General features: G+C 32.4%; 1 protein-coding gene across 1 annotated transcript in view; it reads right to left on the minus strand.

Moving 5' to 3' along the window:
- Positions 1–24,244, minus strand: part of LOC114333220 (formin-binding protein 4) — a 55,423-nt gene that overhangs the window by 2,096 nt on the left and 29,083 nt on the right. Inside the window, exons 4-8 of the mRNA XM_028283081.2 lie at positions 18,206–18,890; positions 14,854–15,114; positions 13,618–13,817; positions 12,923–13,056; positions 6,079–6,323 (exon numbers count right to left, since the gene is read on the minus strand). Of these exons, the coding sequence (XP_028138882.2) occupies positions 6,079–6,323; positions 12,923–13,056; positions 13,618–13,817; positions 14,854–15,114; positions 18,206–18,890 (1,525 nt within the window). The remainder of the gene's footprint in view (positions 1–6,078; positions 6,324–12,922; positions 13,057–13,617; positions 13,818–14,853; positions 15,115–18,205; positions 18,891–24,244) is intronic.

The raw sequence follows: 24,244 nt of genomic DNA on the forward strand, positions 1-24,244 counted from the left end.
AATAATTTATCGCCTTTCTGGCCAAATGGTAGAAACACAAACATATTAGCGTTTGTGGTCTTTTTCAGACACACTTAACAATTAATGCATGTCCTGGAATCAAAGAAGATGTGAAGTGAGACAGGGATCCGTGTTGTCGCCAATTCTTTTTAACAGTTGGAATAAAGGTAAACGGAGTTACCATTAACAACATTAGATATGCAGATGACACTGTCATCTTAGCTGAAAATATTGGGGATCTTTAGAGGCTGGTGACCAGAATAGCGGAGTTTGGACAAGAATACGAGATAACAATGAACGTCAAGAATAACGAAAATCTCTTCATAAAGGGACCCAATATCGAACGAGTGGACCAATATGCATACCTTGGATCAATGACAAAATCAGAATAGAAAAGGCTAAAGCAAAGTTTAACAAAATGAGAAAAGTGCTCTGCACAAGAGATTTGAAGTTGGAGCTAAGAGTTAGGTGGGCTAGGTGCTACGTTTTCTCGACTTTGTTTTATGGAATGGAAGCTTGGACCTTGAATGCTGCATCAATGAAAAAACTAGAATCATTCGAGCTGTGGGTGTACAGAAGAATTCTGAAAATATCGTGGACAGAACACGTCACAAACAAAGAGGTTCTGAGAAAGATGAATAAAGAACTGGAAATCTTGAATACCATCAAATCAAGAAGATTGGAATATCTCGGACATATTACACGTGGAGAGAGATACAACTTCCTCCAATTGATTATGCAGAGAAAGATTCAAGGAAAAAGAAGTATAGGGAGACGCAGAATATCGTGGCTACGCAACCTGAGAGAATGGTACGGACGTACAGCTGGTTCCTAAAAAAACTGATACGACTCTTAAAACGTATTTTGTAGAAAATTGAGCAGTGTATTTTGAAGGATAAATACTTATTATTTACATACTGTCACTGTCACTGCCAAATCTTAAAATTTGTGAAATAACTTATTCTGTTCAACCTCAAAAAATGGCTCCACATTCTAGCAAAGAACTAAAAGCAAGAATTGTAACGAAATTAGAAGATGGTTGGTCACTACCTGCCGTAAAGAACCATTTTAACGTAGGCAAAACAACATTTTTTAATATTAATAAAAGATGGAGAGAACAAAAAACTCTCGAAAGAAAGCAAGGTTCTGGAAGACCAAAAATATCTACCGCTCATGAAGATAGTACGCTTTTGGAGACATTAGAAGAGAATCCTTTTGAAGATGCGAAAACTGCAAGAATTCAAAATATGTAATATCAATATTTAGACCTTAATAATTATGACAATTATTTATGAATTAACACCAATGAACTGTCAACACTGATGGAATCGCCATAAAACGAAGTTAATGGCGCCAGGATGAGATAGAAGATAATCAGGTAAAGGAGGGAAGATAATCGGACAGTGCTAGTCAGGTACGTTGTAGTTGTAGCAAATTTTACCTGAAAATTCTCTGTCTCTCTCATGTCTCTCTAGAAGTGCTAGAACCTCTCTCTTGTATGTTGGCGCCTATCTCGCTTCACTGTTGGAATGGAACGGGGCCATTCCATCAGTGTTGACAGTTCATTGATTAACACACGTAATCAGTTGTTTGTTTGTTTATTTTATTATTTGTCTGTCATAATAAATGTAATATAATGTCAAACCAATCAAACACACTGCTCAAAATGATCAAATCTTACTAAAAGTCGTATTAGTTTTTTTAGGAACCAAAAAAATCAAATGAAATTTTCAGAGCAACCGTCTCTAAAATCCGAATAGCTATGATGATTGCCGACCTCCGTCGCGGAGATGGCACTTAAAGGAGAAGATTAATTCACTTTAAAGGGCAGGAAGTGAGAGAAATATATTTAAAACGTCATAGATATTGTTCGTCTGCTATATAACTTTTCCCATGCGTCACGATTCATTTTCAAACAAATTAAGTCAAAACATAAAGTGAAACGTACGCCGATGTGTGTAGTATATATACAGGGTGTCCCCGAAAATAGTGCGTTCCTTAAAGGTACAGATAGAAGGCATAATGTAGAGCAAAAAGTCTTATACAGTCAAACCCGCTTAATAGAATAACTGTTATAGAAATATCCTGCTAGAAGGAATAGAAATTTGAGGTCCCAACACGTTTCTACTAACCACCAATGATCGGTTATTAGAATATCCCGGTTATAAGAATACTTTTGCTTGGCACGAAGGCTATTCCAATAAGCGGGTTAGACTGTAACAGTTTTTTCCAAATTCATCCGTTTGACCAACAAACGAAAATACATTTTGATATGCAAATTGAAGTCTGGCAACAACGCGCAACTCAAAAATCTAAAGATTAAAAAGCAGGTTTGTAGGTCAGTTGCAACTGGTAGGTAAAATAATGTAAATATCAACCAAACCTATACCCACTATTTTGCAGGTAGGTACTTACGATGTCAAGAACCCCAAAAATCACACCTCAAAGTAAATAAACAAGGGGTTATTAGGTTAAATTTTCACAGTCACAGCAAGTTCTTCTAGGCTACGTTGCCATGTCATTCAAATTTATGAAAATAAAAATTCACCTATATGGAGAACAATGTAATTTTTTTCTAGGAAACGGGTAACTTTGGAAAAAAATGTTATAGGACTTTTTTGTTCTAAATTGTGTATTATATCCATACCTTAAAGGAACGCACTATTTTCGGGGACACCCTGTTTGCTATACCTACAATATACAAAATATATATATATGGTCGCCTCGTATTTCCGTGAGACTGTGTAAAAATATAATGTATCTGTAATAAAAACAAGCCATAAAAATGAAAGTAAAAGTACCCTACCAGGAGTAGTTATTAACTGCAAAACTATCAATGACTAAGATGTGTAAAATATAAAAGTTTTAAGGTTCTACATTCAGATATTCCTGGTATGATATTTTAAAATATGGGCAATCACCCAGTTAAGTTTTCATCGAACTGTTGATCAGTCCACGTGGACAAAGAGCCACTCAAAAAATCGGATATTGCTGTTATGACCAATCATAATGCGTTATCTTTTATCGGAAGAACTACTCACCCTTCGCTCAAGATATAACAATATTTGGCTGAGCGAGTTCATGCCATAAAATAGTTTATCACAAAGTGTCATCTTTCGGCCTTCCGCAGCTGTCCAGTGGTGTGCACGTGGTTAGGTACCTATATTATTTTATTTTTAAATTGCGGCAGCGAAGCAGATTTTGCGAAACAAGAAACTGAGTTAAATTCAAATAGTGCACTGCAAGTAAATTTAATTGTGACTTCATCAGTGTTCTTTCTAAATTTCTTTTAACATCTTATGAAGACACTTTCCAAATGTGGCGTCTGTGGTGCAATAATAATTCTGCAGCTGAAGAGCCACTGGAACCCTCTAATCCAGAGGTTCTCAATCTGTGGTACATGTACCACTGGTGGTACATATCATTATTGGCGGTGGTACACAAAACACAGAAAAAATTAAAATAGTAGTACTTAGTAAGTATTGATAATACAATTTAAAACTAAAGGTGGTACCAAAAATAATAAAAATAACTGTAGGTGGTACATCACTCAAAAAGGTTGAGAACCGCTGCTCTAATCAATTGGAAGATTTACAAAGCTGTGTAATAAAACGTAAGCGACATTTTCAATAACTCTATGATGATGTCAAACAATACTTCGATTAATTCTTAAATCCAATAATTTTAAGTACAAAACTATATAGGTCTGGATCCCGCGTCCCGCGTATGAAAAAAAAGTTGATTAATAGCAAGCTGAAAATTTGTTAATAGCTTAAGAGTGTCTAGTCGGATAAACTTTGATATATGGGAACACTGGAATAGGGGCAGTTTTAATTGTGGAACAAGTTAAAAATTTGGAACGGTCAGACCACGAAAACGGCACATTTATTTTGTCTGACAGAATAGACTTAAACTCTCTGAACAGAGATTAAACTCTAATGCAAAAATCAGACTGCTATTTAGCACCTGTCATAATTCCTGTCATTTGACATATTCTACATGTTCCACTCATTAAAATGCCTATTTGGTGATAAATAGCAGTCTGATTTTTGCATGAGAGTTTAGTCTCTGTTCGGAGAGTTTAAGTCTGTTCTGTCGGAAAAAATACATGTGCCGTTTTCGTGGTCTGACCGTTCCAAATTTTTAACCTGTTCCACAATTTAAACTTCCCTGTTCCAGTGTTCCCATATATCAAAGTTTGTCCAACTAGACACCGTTAAGCTATTAACAAATTTTCAGCTTGCTATTAATCAACTTTTTTTTCATACGCGGGATCCAGATACTAATAGATAAGCACCAGACTGTTGAAAAGTATTACTAAGCTTTGTTTTTAAACCAAGAGGAGTACACTAAAAAGACATATTCACACCCAAGAAAATCACTAGAAATATCACCAAACACATCTTCTTTTTTGGTTAATCATATCGGCCTTCGACGGTTATCCATAAATATTATATTATACTAATACGTCGCTAAAGAGTTACAATCTAAAGGTCGATAAAGGTATATCTATCAATGGAGAATTTTGGAACAACTTACGTGTTGCAGATGATACAGTAAAGGCCGGGACACACATATCCGCACCGAGCCCACACCGAGCACAGACAGCATGGCCAGCCTTGCTGTCTCTGCTCGGTGCGGGCGCGGTGCGCACACGGTGCTGGTTCGGTGCGGATATGTGTGTCCCGGCCTTAATAATAACGGATTAAGACAATGATTTAGAGAACGTAATGCAACGCCTTAGTGAACGCTGTCATGAGTACGGACTGAAGATTCATTTAAAGAAAACTAAATGCATGACCATGACTAAATTAGCACACGCAAACATCCAACTGACTATTGAAGATACTGTAATTGAGAGTGTGGATACTACAAATAATTAGGAACGTAGATAACATCAAATGTGGACCAAAGCAAAGAAATTAGGGAGCGTTCAAGTATTACGTAACGCGGTTTTTGAAGATTTTTGACCCCCCTCCCCTTCGAAAAGCACCTTAATGGGGCGTTCACGTATTACGTAACGCAATTTTTGAAGATTTTTAACCCTCCCCCCTTACGTAATATTTGAACGGCCCCTTACGACACGTATTGAAATAGTACGTGCATCATTCATTAAACTTAAAAAGTTTCTTTGTTATTAGGATATAAGGTTAGAACTACGCCTAAGGATGCTTCGGTGTTACGTGTTCTCTACTCTCCTTTATGGCTTGGAAGCGTGGACACTAACAAGTCCATCAATTAGTCAAAAGATTACAATAACATGAAAGTTATCAGAGATAAAACAGGAAGGTTTACTACTTATGAGCAGTTGTATTACTAAAACGTATAAATTTGATCATACTTACTGTTTAATTATATGTGATAATTAATGTTATTGACAATTTTTTATACAGATATTATTATTTTACAATAAGTTCTGTTCAGTCGAGTCGATTAGTGTTATCACTATGTACCTAGGTATATCACAGATGTTGATAACACCGATATTTTTTTATTTAAACTTTTTCGTGAAATAAAATATTTACTGATAACCACATAATTTGAGGAGATGCGATGGTCTCATTTACAATTTACACTTAAAATCAAATGTTTGCAAAATAATAGCTTTTATTAAATTTAAATTAGATATCTACGCTACTGTTCACTAAATTGTCACCCTGGTCACTCTTAACAGTGTTGCCATTTTGCTAGTATCTTGTCCGCTCTTGTTAGCGTAAATTTTCCAACGGAATCCCGTCTTTACTATACATCGACGTTCGTTTCACTTTATGTCTTGACTTAATTTCTTTGAAAATGAATCGTGACGCATGGGAAAAGTTATAGCGGACGAACAATATTAGGTCCCCGAAATGTTTTGTCGAAAATTTAATTGTGGAATTAACTTAAGAGAAGTTCAACATTGTTGCCAAACATATTGATTATCTATGACTTGTAGTATTTTTTAGAACATTTGCTAAGACAATAAAATTTGGGCGAATTGATTTAAATGGCAGCATGCTAACACCCATTAAATAAAAACGTAATGTTAGAATCATTGTTAGATATCTCGTTGGATCTAGATAATAAAGTTTTTCTTACTATGTACAACAACTTCCTCGTATTCGACGCAGCTGATAACTGGTGGAGGAGGCGGGGATGGACTTCTTATCTTGGGTGGAAGAGGTGGTAATACCTCTTCGGGAGGCGGCGATTCAATCTCGTGTGGCGGAGGCGGCGTTGTGGATATATCCATGGCCACGTCGCTAGTGTTCATATCGGGCTGCGGGTACTCCCACTGACTAGTTCCGGAAAATCTGTTCTGGTAGAAATACCTTCTGTGTGTCCTAAAAAACACATATAGATTAATAAACAGTATTAGGACCGTGCAAGTTGAGAAGAGCGACACCTATTGTCAATGTTTAGCACTTTTAATTATACTGGTCCTGGTTACTTTATAATTGTTAAGGCCGTACCAAAAAAAAAGAATAAGAAGAAAAAGTAAGGTTGAGGTTATGTTATTCAAAGGTAAACATTGTATGTTCGCGGTGTGCAAGTACTTGAAGGGGATACGAGAAACGATCGTGCGCGAATAGCGGAGAAATATTGCAACTTTCTTAAATAATTCACATTGTCAATTGAAATTGTCAAATTGACGTACATTTCATACCCACTGTCGTTGAAGAAGAAAAATTATATATTGCTCCACAATATTGATATGATATTCAATTATTATACAGTATGTCCCTGTAAGTTGTATCCATATGGAAAACTTTTTTGTTATTAATTTTACGAAAAAAATCTATTCTTTATAAAAAGCTCTGCATGATCCAAAACCTGAGATTTAACCATCAAATATCAAATTTTTTGAATATTAACGAGGTATGTCAAAAAGTTTGAATTTCACTCAAGAGTAAAGTAGCTTTATTTTTCATAATATTGAAAATTGCTATTATGAAAAGTTGATTGGAATTAAAAACTGTATTCTAGTATGCAATTACATCCTTCTAATTGAAAAAATTTTTTTTTGAAAAATTATGGATAACTAACATTATTTTCAGTTATTTTAATTCAAATACCTCTTTTATTATTAATTTTACGAAAAAAAGTGATTCTTAATAAAAAGTTCTGCATGGTCGAAAATCTAAAATACAACCATCTTTTGTCAAATTTTATCAATTTTATACGAGGTATGTCAAAAAATATGAATTTCGCTCAAGAGTAAAATACGTTTATTTTTCACAATATCGAAAATTGTTATAATGAAAAGTTATTTAGAATTAAAAACTATGTTTCAGTATGTAATTACATCCTTCTAATTGAAATATTCTGAACTATAAAGGTACTTTACTTTTGATCTAAATTTATTTTTTTGACATACCTCGTATAAAATTGATCAAATTTGATATAAGATGGTTGTATTTTAAGTTTTAGACCATCCAGAACTTTTTATTAAGAATCACTTTTTTTCGTAAAATTAATAATAAAAGAGTTATCAGAATTGAAATAACTGAAAAAATAATGAGATCCATAATTTCTCAAAAAAATTTTTTTTTTCAATTAGAAGGATGTAATTGCATATTAGAATATAGTTTTTAATTCCAAACAACTTTTCATAATAGCAATTTCCAATATTACGAAAAATAAAGCTACTTTACTCTTGAGTGAAATTCAAACATTTTGACATACCTCGTATAATATTCAAAAAATTTGATATTTGATGGTTAAATCTTAGGTTTTGGACCATGCAGAGCTTTTTATAAAGAATAACTTTTTTTCGTAAAATTAATAATAAAAAAGTTTTCCATATGGATACAACTTACAGGGACATACTGTATAAAGGTAAATTTAATGTATTTTGCTTGCAGTAGTGCATTTTAATAACTAATTTTATTTACTACATAAAATTGTTTACGTTTTAATAACATAACCTGAATCTTATTTTTTCTTCTTATTATTTTTTGGACTATGGCCTTGACAATTATCCAGTAACCAGGACTAATATAATTGGCCAATATAATTAAAAGTGCGAAAAATGTTGCTGAGCGTAGAAACCAGGTCCCAATAGTAAATAAAATTAATTATTAAAATACAGTATTACAAGTAAAATACAATTAATTAAATTCATTTTAATAATTGCATATCACATCAATATTAGGGAGTAACATTATTGCCCGATTTCATGATGACAACCTACACTTTAACTAGGGTTCATTTTAGACTAAAGTGCATAACTGTACCTTTTGTCAATCGAAACCTTTCAAAGAAACAAATAATACATCATCATATTGGTTTGAATAATTAATTAATTATTTACCTGTAAACTTTTGGGCGGTCTTCAGAAGAACCTGATCTTGAAGAAATATAGCATTTTTTTTAATTTCAAAAAAATATAAAACAATAAAATTGATTTTGAGGTTAAAGTGTTAAGTTAAAGTGAACTTTAAGGCCCGATTGTTCAATTGGAGATTATCTTCAGATTAAAAATAATCTACAATTAAACGTAATATTGCGTTGTTCAATGCAAGTTTAACGGTACCCCCGTCAAAATAGCCCCGTCAAAAAAGCTCCGACAAAATAGCCCCGACATAATATCCCGCACACAAAATAGCTCCGACAAAATAGCCTGCAGACAAAATAGCCGCGGAATAATAGCCCGCCGACAAAATAGCCCCGACAAAATAGCCCCGAAAAAAAAGCTCCTTTCAGAATTCATCATGAAATAATTCCTTAAAAATACATTTTTTCGGAAATGGTAATTATCCTCTATTCAGATGTTTATCTTAACCACATTAAATAAAAATTGTCTTTTCAGAGAACTCGAGTCCTGTCTTTCCTGCCTCTTGGAAGTTTGAACATTTAAGTTAAGCGAAAATCAATGTTAATTTATGATATAAACATTTTTTTTTTCTGTTATCGGGCAACAGTAAAATGCATTTTAAATTAAATAAATTGAATACATTCTTCCTTTTTGTCAAATAATTTAAATTAAGAAAAAGTTTTTGGACACCTTGTATAAATAATTATGTAATTGTTTATAAGAGGCTGTTTTAGCCGGGGCTGTTTTGACCGGGGCGATTTTGTGTGCGATCTATTTTGTCGGGGCTATTTTGTTTGCGGGCTATTTTGTCGAGGCTATTTTGTCGAGGCTATTTTGTGTTCGGGCTATTTTGACGGGGCTTTTTTGACGGGGCTGTTTTGACCGGGCTATTTTGACGGGTCACGAAGTTTAACACTTAACCATCTGTTAACCAGAGATTATCTTAATCGCCCAAAACCCAAGGATTAACGGTGTTAACTAGAGATTTGCAACATTATTTTCTGGTTTTAAATTAAATATTGTCAAGAAAATTCCAGATTAAAACAACCATAGTTATTGCACTATAATAGATTGTGTTGTTGTTGCTACTTTTAAATCGTAAATAAGATTTAAAATAATCTATTATAATTTCGTGTCTACATATAATAATTATGGCTATTGCTAATAATTATGTCTTTGATTTGGAAGAAAGAGATATCACAGAAGACGAAGAGTTCTTAGCTGTTGTTAATATAATTTTTTCCACTAAGAAAAATCCTGTTTTTCGAGTAAAAGAAAACCATTTTCATAAGTGGTCAGATAATGAGTATTTGAATAGATTCCGTTTACCAAAGGAAATAGTTTTTATGATTGTTGATCGTATAAGAGACAGTATAGCTCATCCTACAAATTAATAATAGGTAAGCTTTTTATAATACAGTAAAACCTCGATATAACGGACCTCTATTTAACGGACTTCGGATATAACGGACAAATAATCCGGTCAAATGTAAAAAAATTAAAAAGTCCTGTTAATATTATACATACTTAACCCTGCGTATACCAAGATACATTGCATAACAGCGGGGTTCCCGTGGACCCCAAACGCTGAATTTTACAAAATATTTCTAAATATTCTGATTTATTTTAAACCTTTTTTTATGTAACGGACTTTCGGCTTTAACGGACACTCCGTCCCCCCAATTAGTCCGTTATATCGAGGTTTTACGGTAGTTAATTAAAAATATATAATGTTACCGGGCAAACCCGATTTCAGGACAAACTAGTTTGGCCTATTGGACTATTTTTTCCCAGATTTTCATTTTCTCGGAATTTGTAACTGCATCACTTTCTTATTCTTGAGAATATGTTTATATTTTTTAACAAAAGATATTAATATTTCTTCTTCATTAGCCGTAAAGCTCGCAGTTCTCTTTCTTTTATTATTTTATTCCATTTTTTGAAATTTAAATTTAAAACACGAAAATAATCACTGACATGGGGGCGTCACTGCGTCAAAAGTCATTAACACTATCGATTATACCACAGAACACATTTTTCGCTACAATTTTCATGATAAAATTTGTTCCAATCTGTTAATTAATAACTGGCAACATTGTCACTGCTTTAGTATTTAGGGTTAATAAATCCGAAAGTTAACCTGCATTGAACAACTTAGTTAAAAATAATCTTTGAATTAACAGTCTAAGAGCTAGTGAACCCTCCGACTAACGGTCGTCCTGTAAGGCTAGAAATTTGTATAGTGATAATTCATAACACACCAAGGCTAAAAACCATGACCTGGAAGGCATCAGCCCTGCACGTGTATCTACCAGGTGAATCGAAAAGGGCATAGTTTAGGGGAAAAATAAACTTTCTCCTGTAAAGTTTAAATTTAAGTATGTGTTTGAGTAAGTCATTTAGAAGAAATGTGTACAATAACAGGCGATTCTAATGTACAAGACCTTACCAGGCGAGGGGAAAGATTAGAGGTTTTTCCTAAAATTATTTTTTTGCATCGAAAAAAGTTTTTTTAGGTTTTTTGAATCATTCCAAACAGAAACGAGCTCAAGTGATTTTTCTCTTAGGTTAATAGTTTTTGTTATATAAGCGATTAAAAATTTTGAAAATTGCGAAATCGGCCATTTTTAACCCTAAATCGGACATTTATCTAAAAATTTCGATGTTGCCAAGGTAGGTAGATATTCTTTAAACATTGATTGATGAAATCGCGAAGAGTTTTTTGCCATACAATATCGAAAACCCCTTTGTTTTTTAATTGCTAATCAAGCGGGCGATCACACTGTAGTATAAGTGAGGACGTTTGAGTTTGCATAAATTCATTATCTCGAGAATGGGCAAATTTGAAGAGAAATCCTCAGACAGGTCGATTTTTTATTTTTAAATTAGGCCTTTTTGGCATATACAGCGTGTCTACTTGAGTTGGAAACATATGTGAAACTTTTTTATTATTAATTTTACGAAAAAAAGTTATACTTTATAAAAAGTTCTGCATGCCCCAAAACCTAAGATTCAATTATCAGATATCAAATTTTCTCAATATTATACGAGGTATGTCAAAAAATATGAATTTCGGCTAAGGGCAAAGTACCTTTATTTCTCTCAATATCGAAAATTCTTATGATAAAAAGTTGTTTGGAATTAAAAACTAAGATGAAATATGCAATTACATGCTTCTTATTGAAAAAAAAATATTTTCTCAAATTTATGGATACCCAACATCGTTTTTAATTATTACAAATATCATAACTCGTTTATTATTCATTTTACGAAAAAAAGTTATTCTTCATAAAAAACTTTGCATGGTCTAAAATCTAAGACACAACCATGATATATCAACTTTTATTAATTTTATACGAGGTGTGTCAAAAAATATGAAATTCGCTCAATATTATAGCACCTTTATATTTCACAGTACTTCAATTAGAAGGATGTAATTGCATATTGACACATAGTTTTTAATTCTAAACAACTTTTTTAATAACCGTTTTCAATATTGTGAAAAATAAAGGTACTTTACTCTTGAGTGAAATTCATATTTTTTGACATAACTCGTATAAAATTAATAAAATGTCATATCTGTTGGTTGAATCTTCGGTCTTAGGACATACAGAGATTTTTATAAAGAATACCTTTTTTTCGTAAAAGTAATAATAAAAGAGTTATCGTATGTGTAATGAATAAAAACGAAGTTAGTATCAATAAATTTGAGAAAAATTTGGAAAATATTTTTTTGGGTAATTAGTAATTACTTGAGCTTGGTTTTTATTTCCAAACAACTTTTCATAATAAGAATTTTCGATATTGAGAGAAATAAAGGTACTTTACCCTTAGCCGAAATTCATATTTTTTGACATACCTCGTATAATATTGAGAAAATTTGATATCTGATGATTGAATCTTAGGTTTTGGGGCATGCAGAACTTTTTATAAAGAATAACTTTTTTTCGTAAAATTAATAATAAAAAAGTTCCCCATATGTTGCCAACTCAAGTAGACACGCTGTATATAATACTAGTGACGTCATCCATCTGGGCGTGATGACGTAATCGATGATTTTTTTAAATAAGAGTAGTGATTGTGTGATAGCTCATTTGAAAGGTTATTTAATTCTCGATTCAGTAATATAAACATTAACATAATTATTTATACATGGTGTACAAAAAAATTTTTTCTTCTTTTTGTCTAAATTAATTTAATAAAACAAAATTTTTTGTACACATTGTATAAATAATTATGTTAATGTTTATATTACTGAATAGAGAATTAAATAACCTTTCAAATGAGCTATCACGCAACCCCTACTCTCATTTAAAAAATCATCTAATCACCTAATCTTTCCCCTCGCCTAGCAAGGTCTTATGCTCTTCAGAATCGCCTGTCATTGTACACATTTCTTCTAAATGACTGACTCAAACACATACTTAGATTTAAACCTTACAGGAGAAAGTTTATTTTACCCCCTAAATTTGCACTTTTCGATTCACCTGGTAGATACACGTGCACGGCTGATGCCTGCCAGGTCATGGTTTTTAGCCTTGGTGTGCTATGAATTATCACTAGACAAATTTCTAGCCTTACAGGACGACCGTTAGTCGGAGAGTTCACTAGCTCTTAGACTATTACCTGTCCCATTGTAGCATCCATCCAGTAGGTGCCGCTTCTTTTTCCAGTTTCTTTAATTCTGAACAAGTATCATCTAACCATTTTTTTAGATACGATCTCTTCAGTGCCCCATCATTCATGGCAACCACAAGAGTCTAAAATAAATAAAAATCATGTATAAACATTGAGAAAAAGATACTAGTACAGAGAAATAAGGTTTTTGTCGGGACACTTGAGCAGCCAGGTTGCAAATGGGTTTTTTGGGTACTATATACCTAATACATTATAAACACAAAAATGCCCGTCACAATTCGGACGAGAATTTTAGTTATTAACAAATAAGTGTCAAAATGATGTAGATGTTCGTAGACGAATCGGAGTGGAAGATATTATCGAACGTATTACAAGGCAAAAATGGAGATGGTCGGGACATGTTGCAAGAATGAAAGACGACCGATGGACAGAAAAATTGCTCGAGTTGGATAGCAGAGGCGCAGAACAGAATAAAATAGCACAGAAATACCAACGAAAATGCTTTTTGAAACAAAAAAAATATGATTGCTTTTCTTATATCATCATGAAAGCGTCGAATAATGCTAAAAAAGCAACTGCTATTAAAGTAGCAGCTATTTTTAACTGCTATTTTCATTGAGCAATAGCAGAAGCAACTGTTTTATCAAAATAGCGGGCCGCACACATCTCTACTATAAACTTACCTCAGCTTGCACTAACATCACCTGTACCGAAGATATTGACGGTCTACCTTCATTCAAAAACGTTAATTTATCCTTTAAATTACTGTATGTATTATCAATGCCTTCTCTATCGATTAAATCGTCTTCCTCTTTACCATTAGATTCTTCGTTCCTGGTAAATGAAGGCAATAGAACATCTGATTTGACAAAAGCTACACCACCTACAAAAAACATTAATATTTTAAGGATTACTGACGTTACAGATGATTTATTTTATAGTTTTGTCGAGACAAGTATAAGAGAGAACCTTGATTTTGTGGGACAGATGATTATTGTGTCAGCCAGAGTTTGCATCAAATACTTAATTGCATCATCATCATGTTTACACCCAAACAGCCAATATTAATATCATCAGCATAACCATAGCAATCGCAAAGTTCTGATTCGCCTAGTTTTAGTCTATCCGATGGGAGGGTTAACAGGGAGGGGATATGACATGTCGACATGCTTCTTATGGTGGAATAATTTGTAAACCGTGCCCCATGGGCGATAAATTCAGTTTTTTCTTCGCTATATTTTCTTACCTTAGAAATGAAATCCACCTATTCTTTCCAACCAGATCCTTTGGAAACACAAAGAATATACATATCACTCTTTTACTATAGTGTTTACAATCCGGGGCAAAGCATGTTACCATTTTTATTATACAAAATACAATGGTTCACAGAAGTTCCCAATCTTTGCTTGGTGAATATCACTAAAAAACTATATTTCATAGATATTTAAGACCGAATTATACTGGTATTATATTAAAAACACTATACTTCAGCAAAAAAAGCAGCAGAGGAAGCAAAATTTCAACTTTAAGGAATTAAAAAGGCTCGAGATGGGCAAATCCTGACTTTTCAACATTTGTTTACAAATAACAATATGACAGTCGTGACGTCACACTTCGGCTGTCAGCCTTAAAATCTCTCTGTATTTTTTTACATGTAAACTATATTTATGTATTATATCAGACATTTTCTACCACATATAGTATTTATAGCAAATTTTTATTAATGTATTGACGTACCACGTGACCTATAATCATAGTTAATACTCCCAGCGGATAGAGGTATGACAAAGGCTAAAGAGACATCTAACAAACATGGAAGAGATTTTTCTATTGGGGTAACTTCTAAGGGCAAAAGGCTCATTGGGTAAAACTAAATGAATTTTGGTACATACTAGGAGTAATACTAAAAATTACATTACCTTTCTTGAAACCAGGATATAGATTATCGTTCGCTCTTTCTGAAGTAGCTACATTTTCTTCGAAACCAAAGCCTGTTCTGCGTTCCTCATCATCTCCGCTTTTTTTCGCAACGGTCACGACTGGCACTGACAACTTCTTCTTTCTCATAAATAATTTAGTATCAAATGGTTGTGGGGTTACTGCAGTTTTTGGACTTGTACTAGTAGCCACTTCAGGAGGCTTTGGTGTTATGAAGTCGTTTATACTGACAGGTTTGGTAACTTAAAGATAAAGTTGTATGTATTAATAAACTGAATTAAATTTGACATAAAATTACTATAGGGAACTTGGATAAAATTTTAAATTCGAAAAAATACTATAAATCGCAACAGAACATAATTTAAAACATATATCAAAGAAAAAAAGTTTTTTTTGTCTTTCGTTTGGCCCCTAAAGACAATTAAAATCGAGAAAAAATTCAAATTTTAGCAGACAGCCCAAAACGCGCCCTTGTTAGTCGTGACGTCATATCGTTATATATTTGAAGTCCTCGCCATTAATTCATTAGGTTTGACATTCATTTGGCACTCAAGTTTTATAAATATTTTGATAGTTTCTATTTCTGGCTAATATTTGAGTGTTGTATATAAACTGGTATGTATACAGTGAGCACGTAAAGGTTGGAATAAATTGATTTTTTCATGATTGGGTAATTTTGGAAATAAATCCTGAAACAGGTTAATTTTTATTTTTAATTCACGACTTTTTGGCATATATATCATACTAGTGACGTCACCCATATGGGCGTGATGACGTAATCGATCATTTTTATAAATGAGAATAGGGCTCGTGTGATAGCTCATTTGAAAGGTAATTCAATTCTCTATTCAGTAATATAAACATGAACATAATTAATAAAAACAGGGTGTCTAAAAATTTTTTTTTAATTAAATTGATTGACATAAAAAGAAAAATGTGTGTAATTTATTTAATTCAAAATACATTTTATTGCTATCAAAAAACAGAACAAAATGTTTATTTGATAAATAAATATTGTTTTTGCGTAAATTCAATATTAAAGCAACCACCCACCTGCCTCTTGACATATTCAACATTATTTAATTTAAGGCGATGGGTACATAATTCGCAAATATTTTACGACTACCCCTACTTTTTCTGTCTTTACACGGCAAATTACGTGTAGTAAAATTCACACTGGTATGGATATGTAAACATTACTAGAATGTCATTCTACTTGAAAATGTCATCATTAACTTAAAGAGATGGTTTTTGAATGTTCTTGGATAACTGTTATTTGTATAATTGCAAATTATTAATTCAGTTAATAAATGTGATAATTTTTTCACTATGTATTCAGTGATTGTAATAATTTATATGTACAACAAAAACTAATACTCAATCGAGAAAAGAGGAAAAGTGTTAAAGTGATTTTTTAATAATAATATATTGTTACTATGGAACGCATACAATTTTGAACATCTTTAACAACAAAATACTTGGATCACAGAATATATTATCCTGATGTATTCTCTGCTTGGATCTTCCACAAATAATACACAATAAATAACTTTTTATTAAGTTCACGTCTTAAATCGATTATTTATTAAATAGTATACTCTATATCAATATTATTTAATCAACAACTCAAAATATTCCCGATGCCATGTCAAATATTTAAAATTGTCACTGATTGTCAATGTCTGACTGACAATATTCTGACAATATTCTATTCGACTGAGTGCGTTGAAGACAGCGATAGATTTGGAAAATATTACCACGGACATGGTGTCCATTTTTTTCGAATCCAGAAAAAACTAATAAATATGTACTTTTAAAAAATTTAAACGCAGAATGAAAGACTAAATTATTACCGAGGGTCGAAAGTCCCTTAGAATAAATAAAAAGTTTATTTTGAATGAGATATTTGAAATTAAAAATCACACTAAATTTTCTTACTTTTTCACTTCTGTAACGGATTAAAATAAACATTATAGAAGTTCTCAGGGACTTCCGGCCCTCATTAATAACGTAATCTTTCATTCTGGGTTTAAATTTTTCAAAAATACTTATTAGTTTTCTCAGGATTCGAAAAAAATGAATCCCCATTTGAATAGCATTGCAGTCGAAAATACGTACCCATCCTCTTAAGCGAAAAGCAATAATTATTTTTTAAATAAATATTTTTTTCTGATTTCTGAGAGCAGTAAAATGTATTTTCAATTAAATAAATTACATACATTCTTCTTTTTATGTCAATAAATTTAATTAAAAAAATTGCTTTGGACACCCTGTATAAATAATTATGTTAATTATGTTACTGTTTAATTTACTGAATAAAGAATTTGAATTACCTTTCAAATGAGCTATCACACGACCCCTATTCTCATTTAAAAAAAATCATCGATGACGTCATCACGCCCAGATGGGTGATGTCACTAGTATGATATATATGCCAAAAAGTCGTAATTTAAAAATAAAAATTGACCTGTTTCGGGATTTTTTTCCAAAATGGTCCATTCTCGAAAAAATTAATTTATTCTAACCTTTACGTGCTCACTGTATATCGTCGGCTTACTGCCAAAACCCACTAACTCCATTTTTAAAATTTTGAGAGATCTACTTTTTAAACTTTAATTTGAAATTGAAGATCGACTGAATTTAAAAAAATTATTTAAGAACTGAAAAATATTTTTGTCATATTTTTCAGTTCTTAAATAATTTTTTTAAATTCAGTCGATCTTCAATTTCAAATTAAAGTTTAAAAAGTAGATCTCTCAAAATTTTAAAAATGGAGTTAGTGGGTTTTGGCAGTAAGCCGACGATATTACAATGACATACGATCAATGTCATTATAAAATATAATGATGTGACGTCACAAGCGTACGCGCGCTTTTTGGGTCGTTTAAAATAGTTTAAATACACAGAAGATTTTAAATTTGTACTTCTAAGTTATTATGAGTTTTTGAGGCGTGAAATTTTGGAAACCTTATTTTGAAACAAAATTGAACATTATTATGTAATAGAAAAAAAGTGTGCAAGTTCCCTATTGAAAATCTATATTTCTTTCATTTTTAGCTATATCTATAAATATTCTATTTTTATAAATTCCGTTCGCTCAACTTAGGCGCATTTTGACAGATTCAGAGTAGGAAACATACAACACAAAAATTACTACTTCATGGTAACAAAAATCAACGGGTCATCATTGTCACCAATCGGAGTCATGCGCATCTAGCAAAGGACCACTTTGACTCCGATCGGAGTCATGCGCAGCGAATGTGTTAAGAAAACGGAAAATATGTACTCGCACAGAATACGATCAAATAGGTAGAGAATATAACAAATATTTACCTGGAAATAAAGTACTATGAGCCACAGGCAATTCCTGTTTCACTTGAGGAATGTTTTTAATTTCTTCATTGTCTTCATCGCTATCACTATCACTGAGATAACTAGCTACTAATGAAGGCCCCGTTGTTACCCTTTTCTTTGAGGTAAATGTGTCTTTTTTGGAATATTCTGGTAATGAAGGTAGTGAAGGACCTATTGGTACTACCCCTACCCTTGAAAGATTTGAAGTCGATGTGTCTTTTTTGGAATACTCTGGTAATGGAGGCAATGAAGGACCCATTGGTACTACCCCTACCTTTCTATTCGAAGTCGATGTGTCTATTTTGGAATATTCTGGTAATGAGGGACTCATTGGTGCTACCCCTACCTTTCTATTTGAAGTCGAAATGTCTCTTTTGGAATATTCTGGTAATGAAGGTCCGATTCCTGTTATCTTTTTATGTGAAGTTGATGTGTCTTTTCTGGAGTATTCTGGTAATGAAGGACCAATCGGTACTTCCCTGTGTTCATGTGGAGTCGATTGTATTTCGTTCTTGGCACTTTCTACAACGCTTTTCACTTCTGCTGGAATGTCACCTCCGAGTTCTCTAAGTTCTTGTGCTCTTTTCTGTATTTTTGCTAAGATGTCTAAATCGTCGTCATCATCAGAAACAGAACTTTCACGCTGTTTAGGTGGAGGTGGTTCCTAAGAAAAATAAAAGTTAAAATTAGCCCCTTTACAAAAAAAGAAAAATTTGATCCTCAGCAACTGTGAAATCTCAACAAATAGTATTGGAGATCTCTAACAGTAACTCATCATAAGATCTAGTAATGATAAAATAATTCAGATTGAAAACTTTAGAATCATATATTGCAAAAATGCGATATCTGGAAGAGTCGTCATCATTATGAAAGTACAAAAATAAGTATCTATTACACGTTTTACCACATTAAATAATCGGAAAAATTACTATAGTGTAGGAAACAGAGGTTGAACCTCGCAAAATGGACACAAGTCCAGTTTTATTTTTTTTTCTGGTATATCAAGGGGAGCTAATTATAAGACTAACTTTTTCTTAAAAAAATTTCTCCTCGGAACCCCACTTTCCATCCTTTTAAAGGGGGTAATTTGTGGTTTTTGCGAAACGTAGCACTTCCTGTTCGAAACGTTCCCAAAACTGTTTGTTTTTTGCAAAAAATTTACTTAATAGTAAAATGAAGAGGACTATATTTCCTACTATCTATTTTCCGACAGCATAATATGCGACATATTATGTCTATCACCCACAGGTTAGCGGGGGTGGCGCCCCAAACTTGAGAAGTTTTTAAAAAATATGTTTTAAAAAAATATATTTCCCTAACTGTAATAAAAATTAAGAAGAAACCCTGCGGCAATTAATCACAAATAAGTGGCTGATTTTTTGGTATAGGTTTCATATAAGGGCAATTGCCTATTTTTTAATTACAGGGTGTTACATTTTAAAAAACTCCATTTTATACCATCTGAACCGGCTATGCTAGAGTAAAAAAACTTTCAGCGATTATCCATGTACTGGTGTTATTTACAAATTTCTATAATGTACCCCCATTTTTTTCCGGAACCACCCAAAAAAAAGGAGAATTAATAAAGAAAGTGATTTTCTTCGAATCCTTCACACACCATGCCCTTTATTAAAATGCTTCATATATCATTTTGTGCACGTTCTTATTACCCATGCATGGACATCAAAAGCGATTTTTTAATGCAACCCCTGTAGCCAAAAAAAAATAAATAAAGGGAGGATGGTTGAAAATTTTTTTTTTGCTTTTTGATCCATATGGACATATCCTCCATCGATAGGGTTTTTAATAAATATATATGACTATTGCAACATCCCTGCGGAAACTACCCCTATCCTTGAAAATAAACCGCAGAAACTACCCCTATCCCTAGGAGAGCATGTTTTGACGATTTTCTCATTACCTATGCATTTTTTTTTTAAACAAAACTTATACAGAATTAAAGACCACTATTTTCTCTACAAATAAGGTCCTTATGTATTTGTTTAAACGTAAACCTCAGAAATGCTTTGGCGGGCTCCAGTTTTTGTTTTTTTTTTCGTCTCCTATTCATTTTATGGACAACGCACTTATGGAAAATAAAAGAATACACTATCTGCTACACATTATGACCTATGCATATTTTATTTTCTTTGCACCCTAAAGCCATAGTGGTGGCCCAAAATCAATTTTTGATTATTCTCTTTATTAATTCTTTTTTTTTTGGGTGGTTCCGGAGAAATATGGGTGTGCATTATAAAAATTTGTAAATAACACTAGTACATGGATAATCGCTGAAAGTTTTTTTACTCTAGCATAGGCGGTTCAGATGGTATCAAAAGGGGTTTTTTAAAATGTAACACCCTGTAATTAAAAAATGTGCAATTGCCCTTAAATGAAACCTATACCAAAAAATCAGCCACTTATTTGTGATTAATTTCCGCAGGGTTTCTTCTTAATTTTCATTACAATTAGGGAAAAATATATTTTTTAAAAACATCTTTTTTAAAAATTTGTCAACTTTGGGGCGCCACCCCCGCTAAACGGTGGGTGATAGACATATGCTGTCGGGAAATAAATAGTAGGAAATATAGTCCTCTTCATTTTACTATTAAGTAAATTTTTTGCAAAAAATACAGGAAGGGCTACGTTTCACAGAAACCACAAGTTACCCCCTTTAAAGGGATGAAAAGGGGGGTTCCGGGACGAAATTTTTTAAGAAAGTCTCATAATAGGCACCCCTTGATATACCAGAAAAAAAATATATAACCGGACTTATGTCCATTTTGCGAGATTCAACCTCTGTTTCCTACATTACTAGAAAATTAGACAAGACGAAAACAGCGGGTTCGTTGGAAAAAATATTCCCATGAAATTTTTTTGCATAATCACATTTGTAATACTCAGAAGAATACTACAGACTACAGAATAAGGTTGAAGAAGTCGCCCACGAGAAAAGTGGTCCAAATTTTTTTAACAATTTTTTTTTAATCAAATTGCAAAAAATTTTATTTTTGGTTTTTACAATTTTTTTTAGGTTTTTTAGACCATTCTGGACAAAAAAGGTCTCTTGTAATTTTTCTGTAAAGTTTGATGGTTTTCGAGTTATTGAAAAACGCAAAAATGGCCATTTTTAAGACTTATAACTCGGTTAAAAATTATTATTTTGAAAGTCAGAAAGTGACTAAATCAAAGTTTAGAGCCGCCCTACATGATCCTGAAGAAATTTGTGTCATTAATTTATTACTAAGCTGTTATTTTTAATTATTAACAATAAGCCGTAAGAGCGCATTGACGCGTCTGTAAATGTGAGTGCGAGTAAGATTCCCCATTGGACTGCCGGAATGGCATCTCTCTCGCACTCACCATAGACGGCCGCCTAATACGTGCTGGCGCTCATTACTATTACTTAAAAATAACAGCTTAGTAATAAAATTATGACAAAAATTTCTTCAGGATCTTGTAGGGGGAGCTTTAAACTTTGATTTAGTCACTTTCTGACTTTCATAATAATAACTTTTAACAAATTTATAAAGCCTTGAAATCGCCATTTTTCGTTGTTTTCAATTTTAAATTGTTTATAACTCGAAAACGATTAACTTTAGAGAAAAATTACAAGAAACCTTTTTTGTCCAGAATGGTCCAAAAAACCTAACAAAAATTGGGCCAAAAATATCAATTTTAGCAATTTGGTTAAAAAAATTGTTAAAAAAAATTGGACCACTTTTCACGTGGGCGACTTCTTGAACCTTATTCTGGGATGTCTCACGAATGTGATTATGCAAAAAAATCTCATGGGAATATTTTTTCTAACGAACCCACCGTTTTCGCCCTGTCTAAATGCTGAATTTTAAATAAAAGGTTAATACAGTAAGAAGATTCACTTGGAATTTCCAAAATTGGTATACATTTTACAAACAGTGTGAAAGTTGTAGCAAGTGTATTTAAATTACTAGGTAATGAGCCCACATTTAACAAAAATCATGATGAGATTATTAGTGCCTCTCTCATGAGACTTCGTTTATTCAGTTAATTATGTCGAGTCAGACAACTTTTCTTACACGGAAAATTTTTCGGAAGGGGAACGTTTCGTAAATTATATAGAGGTTTCTAAACTTTGGTGCGTCGTACAACTGGAGTAGGTACTCTTGAAAATTTGTCGGACAATATTACCATATTATTAGTTAATTGTAAATATTTTTATCAAACAATCCTGCAAAAATCAGCTGTGAGGGTATACATTTTATGACTCTTTATGAAGCGTGCCCCCCTCTCTCAAATACAGCAAAGTTATGAAGTCATAAATGATGATTTTTTTTGAGCAATTTTTTAAAGATGTAGGTCAAACCGGCAAACAGGTGTATGTTCTCAAAGAAATTGAAAGTGTGTAAAAAAATTTTTAATAATCAGCTAAGTACTTTCAACACATAACGTGCCATCATCAGAGCTTCGTCCTCTTATAAATCCTTCATAGAAGAGCAAGTGTTAAAATTCACATAAATCATGGATACTGGGCAAAAGCCACAGATATCGGGTATAAAACCCTTAAAACTCACAATGGTTTGACGCAGCCATGTTGTAATTTTAAACTAAAAAGTGAACTCACAATGGTTTGACGCAGCCATGTTGTAATTTTAAACTAAAAAAAGAATTTAGATGTGATAAACTTTTAATTTTAAGGGTTTTATACCCGATATCTGTGGCTTTTGCCTAGTATCCATGATTTATCATGTGAATTTTAACAACTGCTCTTCTATGAAGGATTTATAAGAGGACGAAGCTCTGATGATGGCACGTTATGTGTTGAAAGAACTTAGCTGATTATTAAAAATTTTTTTACACACTTTCAATTTCTTTGAGAACATACACCTGTTTGCCGGTTTGACCTACATATTTAGAAGTGTGTACAAGTCATACAGTCTGTTTCAATTTTTTAAAGAGTACTCCAGTTGTCGGACGCATCAAAGTTTATAAACATCTATATTTACGAAACGCCCCCCTCCCGAAAAATTCCATATTAGAAAAGTTGGCCGACTTAACTTCAATATTAATACAACTTATGTGGATCAAAGCACATTCAGGACTTACACATAATGAACATGTAGACCAATTAGCTAAAATTTCCCTCAACCATGGAACAGTAACCAAATATCAGCCCTGCATTCTAGATGCTTTTGCTTGTTTAAGAACTGAACAGATGAAGAACTGGAAAACACACTGGGAAAGGTACTGTAGCATATCAACAACACAATACAGTTTGATACAACCGTTTATTCCGCAAAAACCTTGGTATAATAATTTCACCCTCCCTCGCAAATACATATGCACCATCAGTAGAATTAGATTTGGACATGCATGTTAGCCTGCACATTTATTTAAAATAAACATATTAGATTCGAATATTTGTCAAGAATGTGAGGTTAAAAGTGACTTGAACCACATATTTTTTGAATGCAAGAAGCATAAACACCTAACCAATCACCTAATTAAAAGAATTATAGACCAGAACATCCCACTCCCTGTAAATATTCTCTTTATTCTGTCACTGAATAAAAAGAAAATTTTTTACTGTTTGATATCTTTTTGTCGGATAGTAAAATATTATTGTAATTAGTTATAAGTATTTGTAAAATATGTTCAAAAAAATTGAAAAAAAAAATAAAAAAATGAAACAAAAAAATAATTTAAAAAAATGATTAAATGAAAAAAAAAATCTACTATCTTAAATAATCTAGTAACTAAAAAAAATGCAAATAATATATAAAAAAAAAATTAAAGAAAAAAATCAATAAGAGATTTTAAACCTCCGAGGGATTGAACCGGGTTGACATCGTAGTGACAAAAAAAAACAAAAAAAAATACAAAAAAGAATGTTTTGATTTTAAATATTAACATTAATAATTTTATTTGTAAAATGTATACACTATGTGTTCTTGATAAACATTAAGTATAATATATTTATAATGTTCATTAACATAGTATGTACATTAGCTGTAATGAGTAGGTAAAATAAGAAGTAAA

This window comes from Diabrotica virgifera, chromosome 7 (assembly GCF_917563875.1).
Source record: "Diabrotica virgifera virgifera chromosome 7, PGI_DIABVI_V3a".
NCBI lineage: Eukaryota > Metazoa > Arthropoda > Insecta > Coleoptera > Chrysomelidae > Diabrotica > Diabrotica virgifera.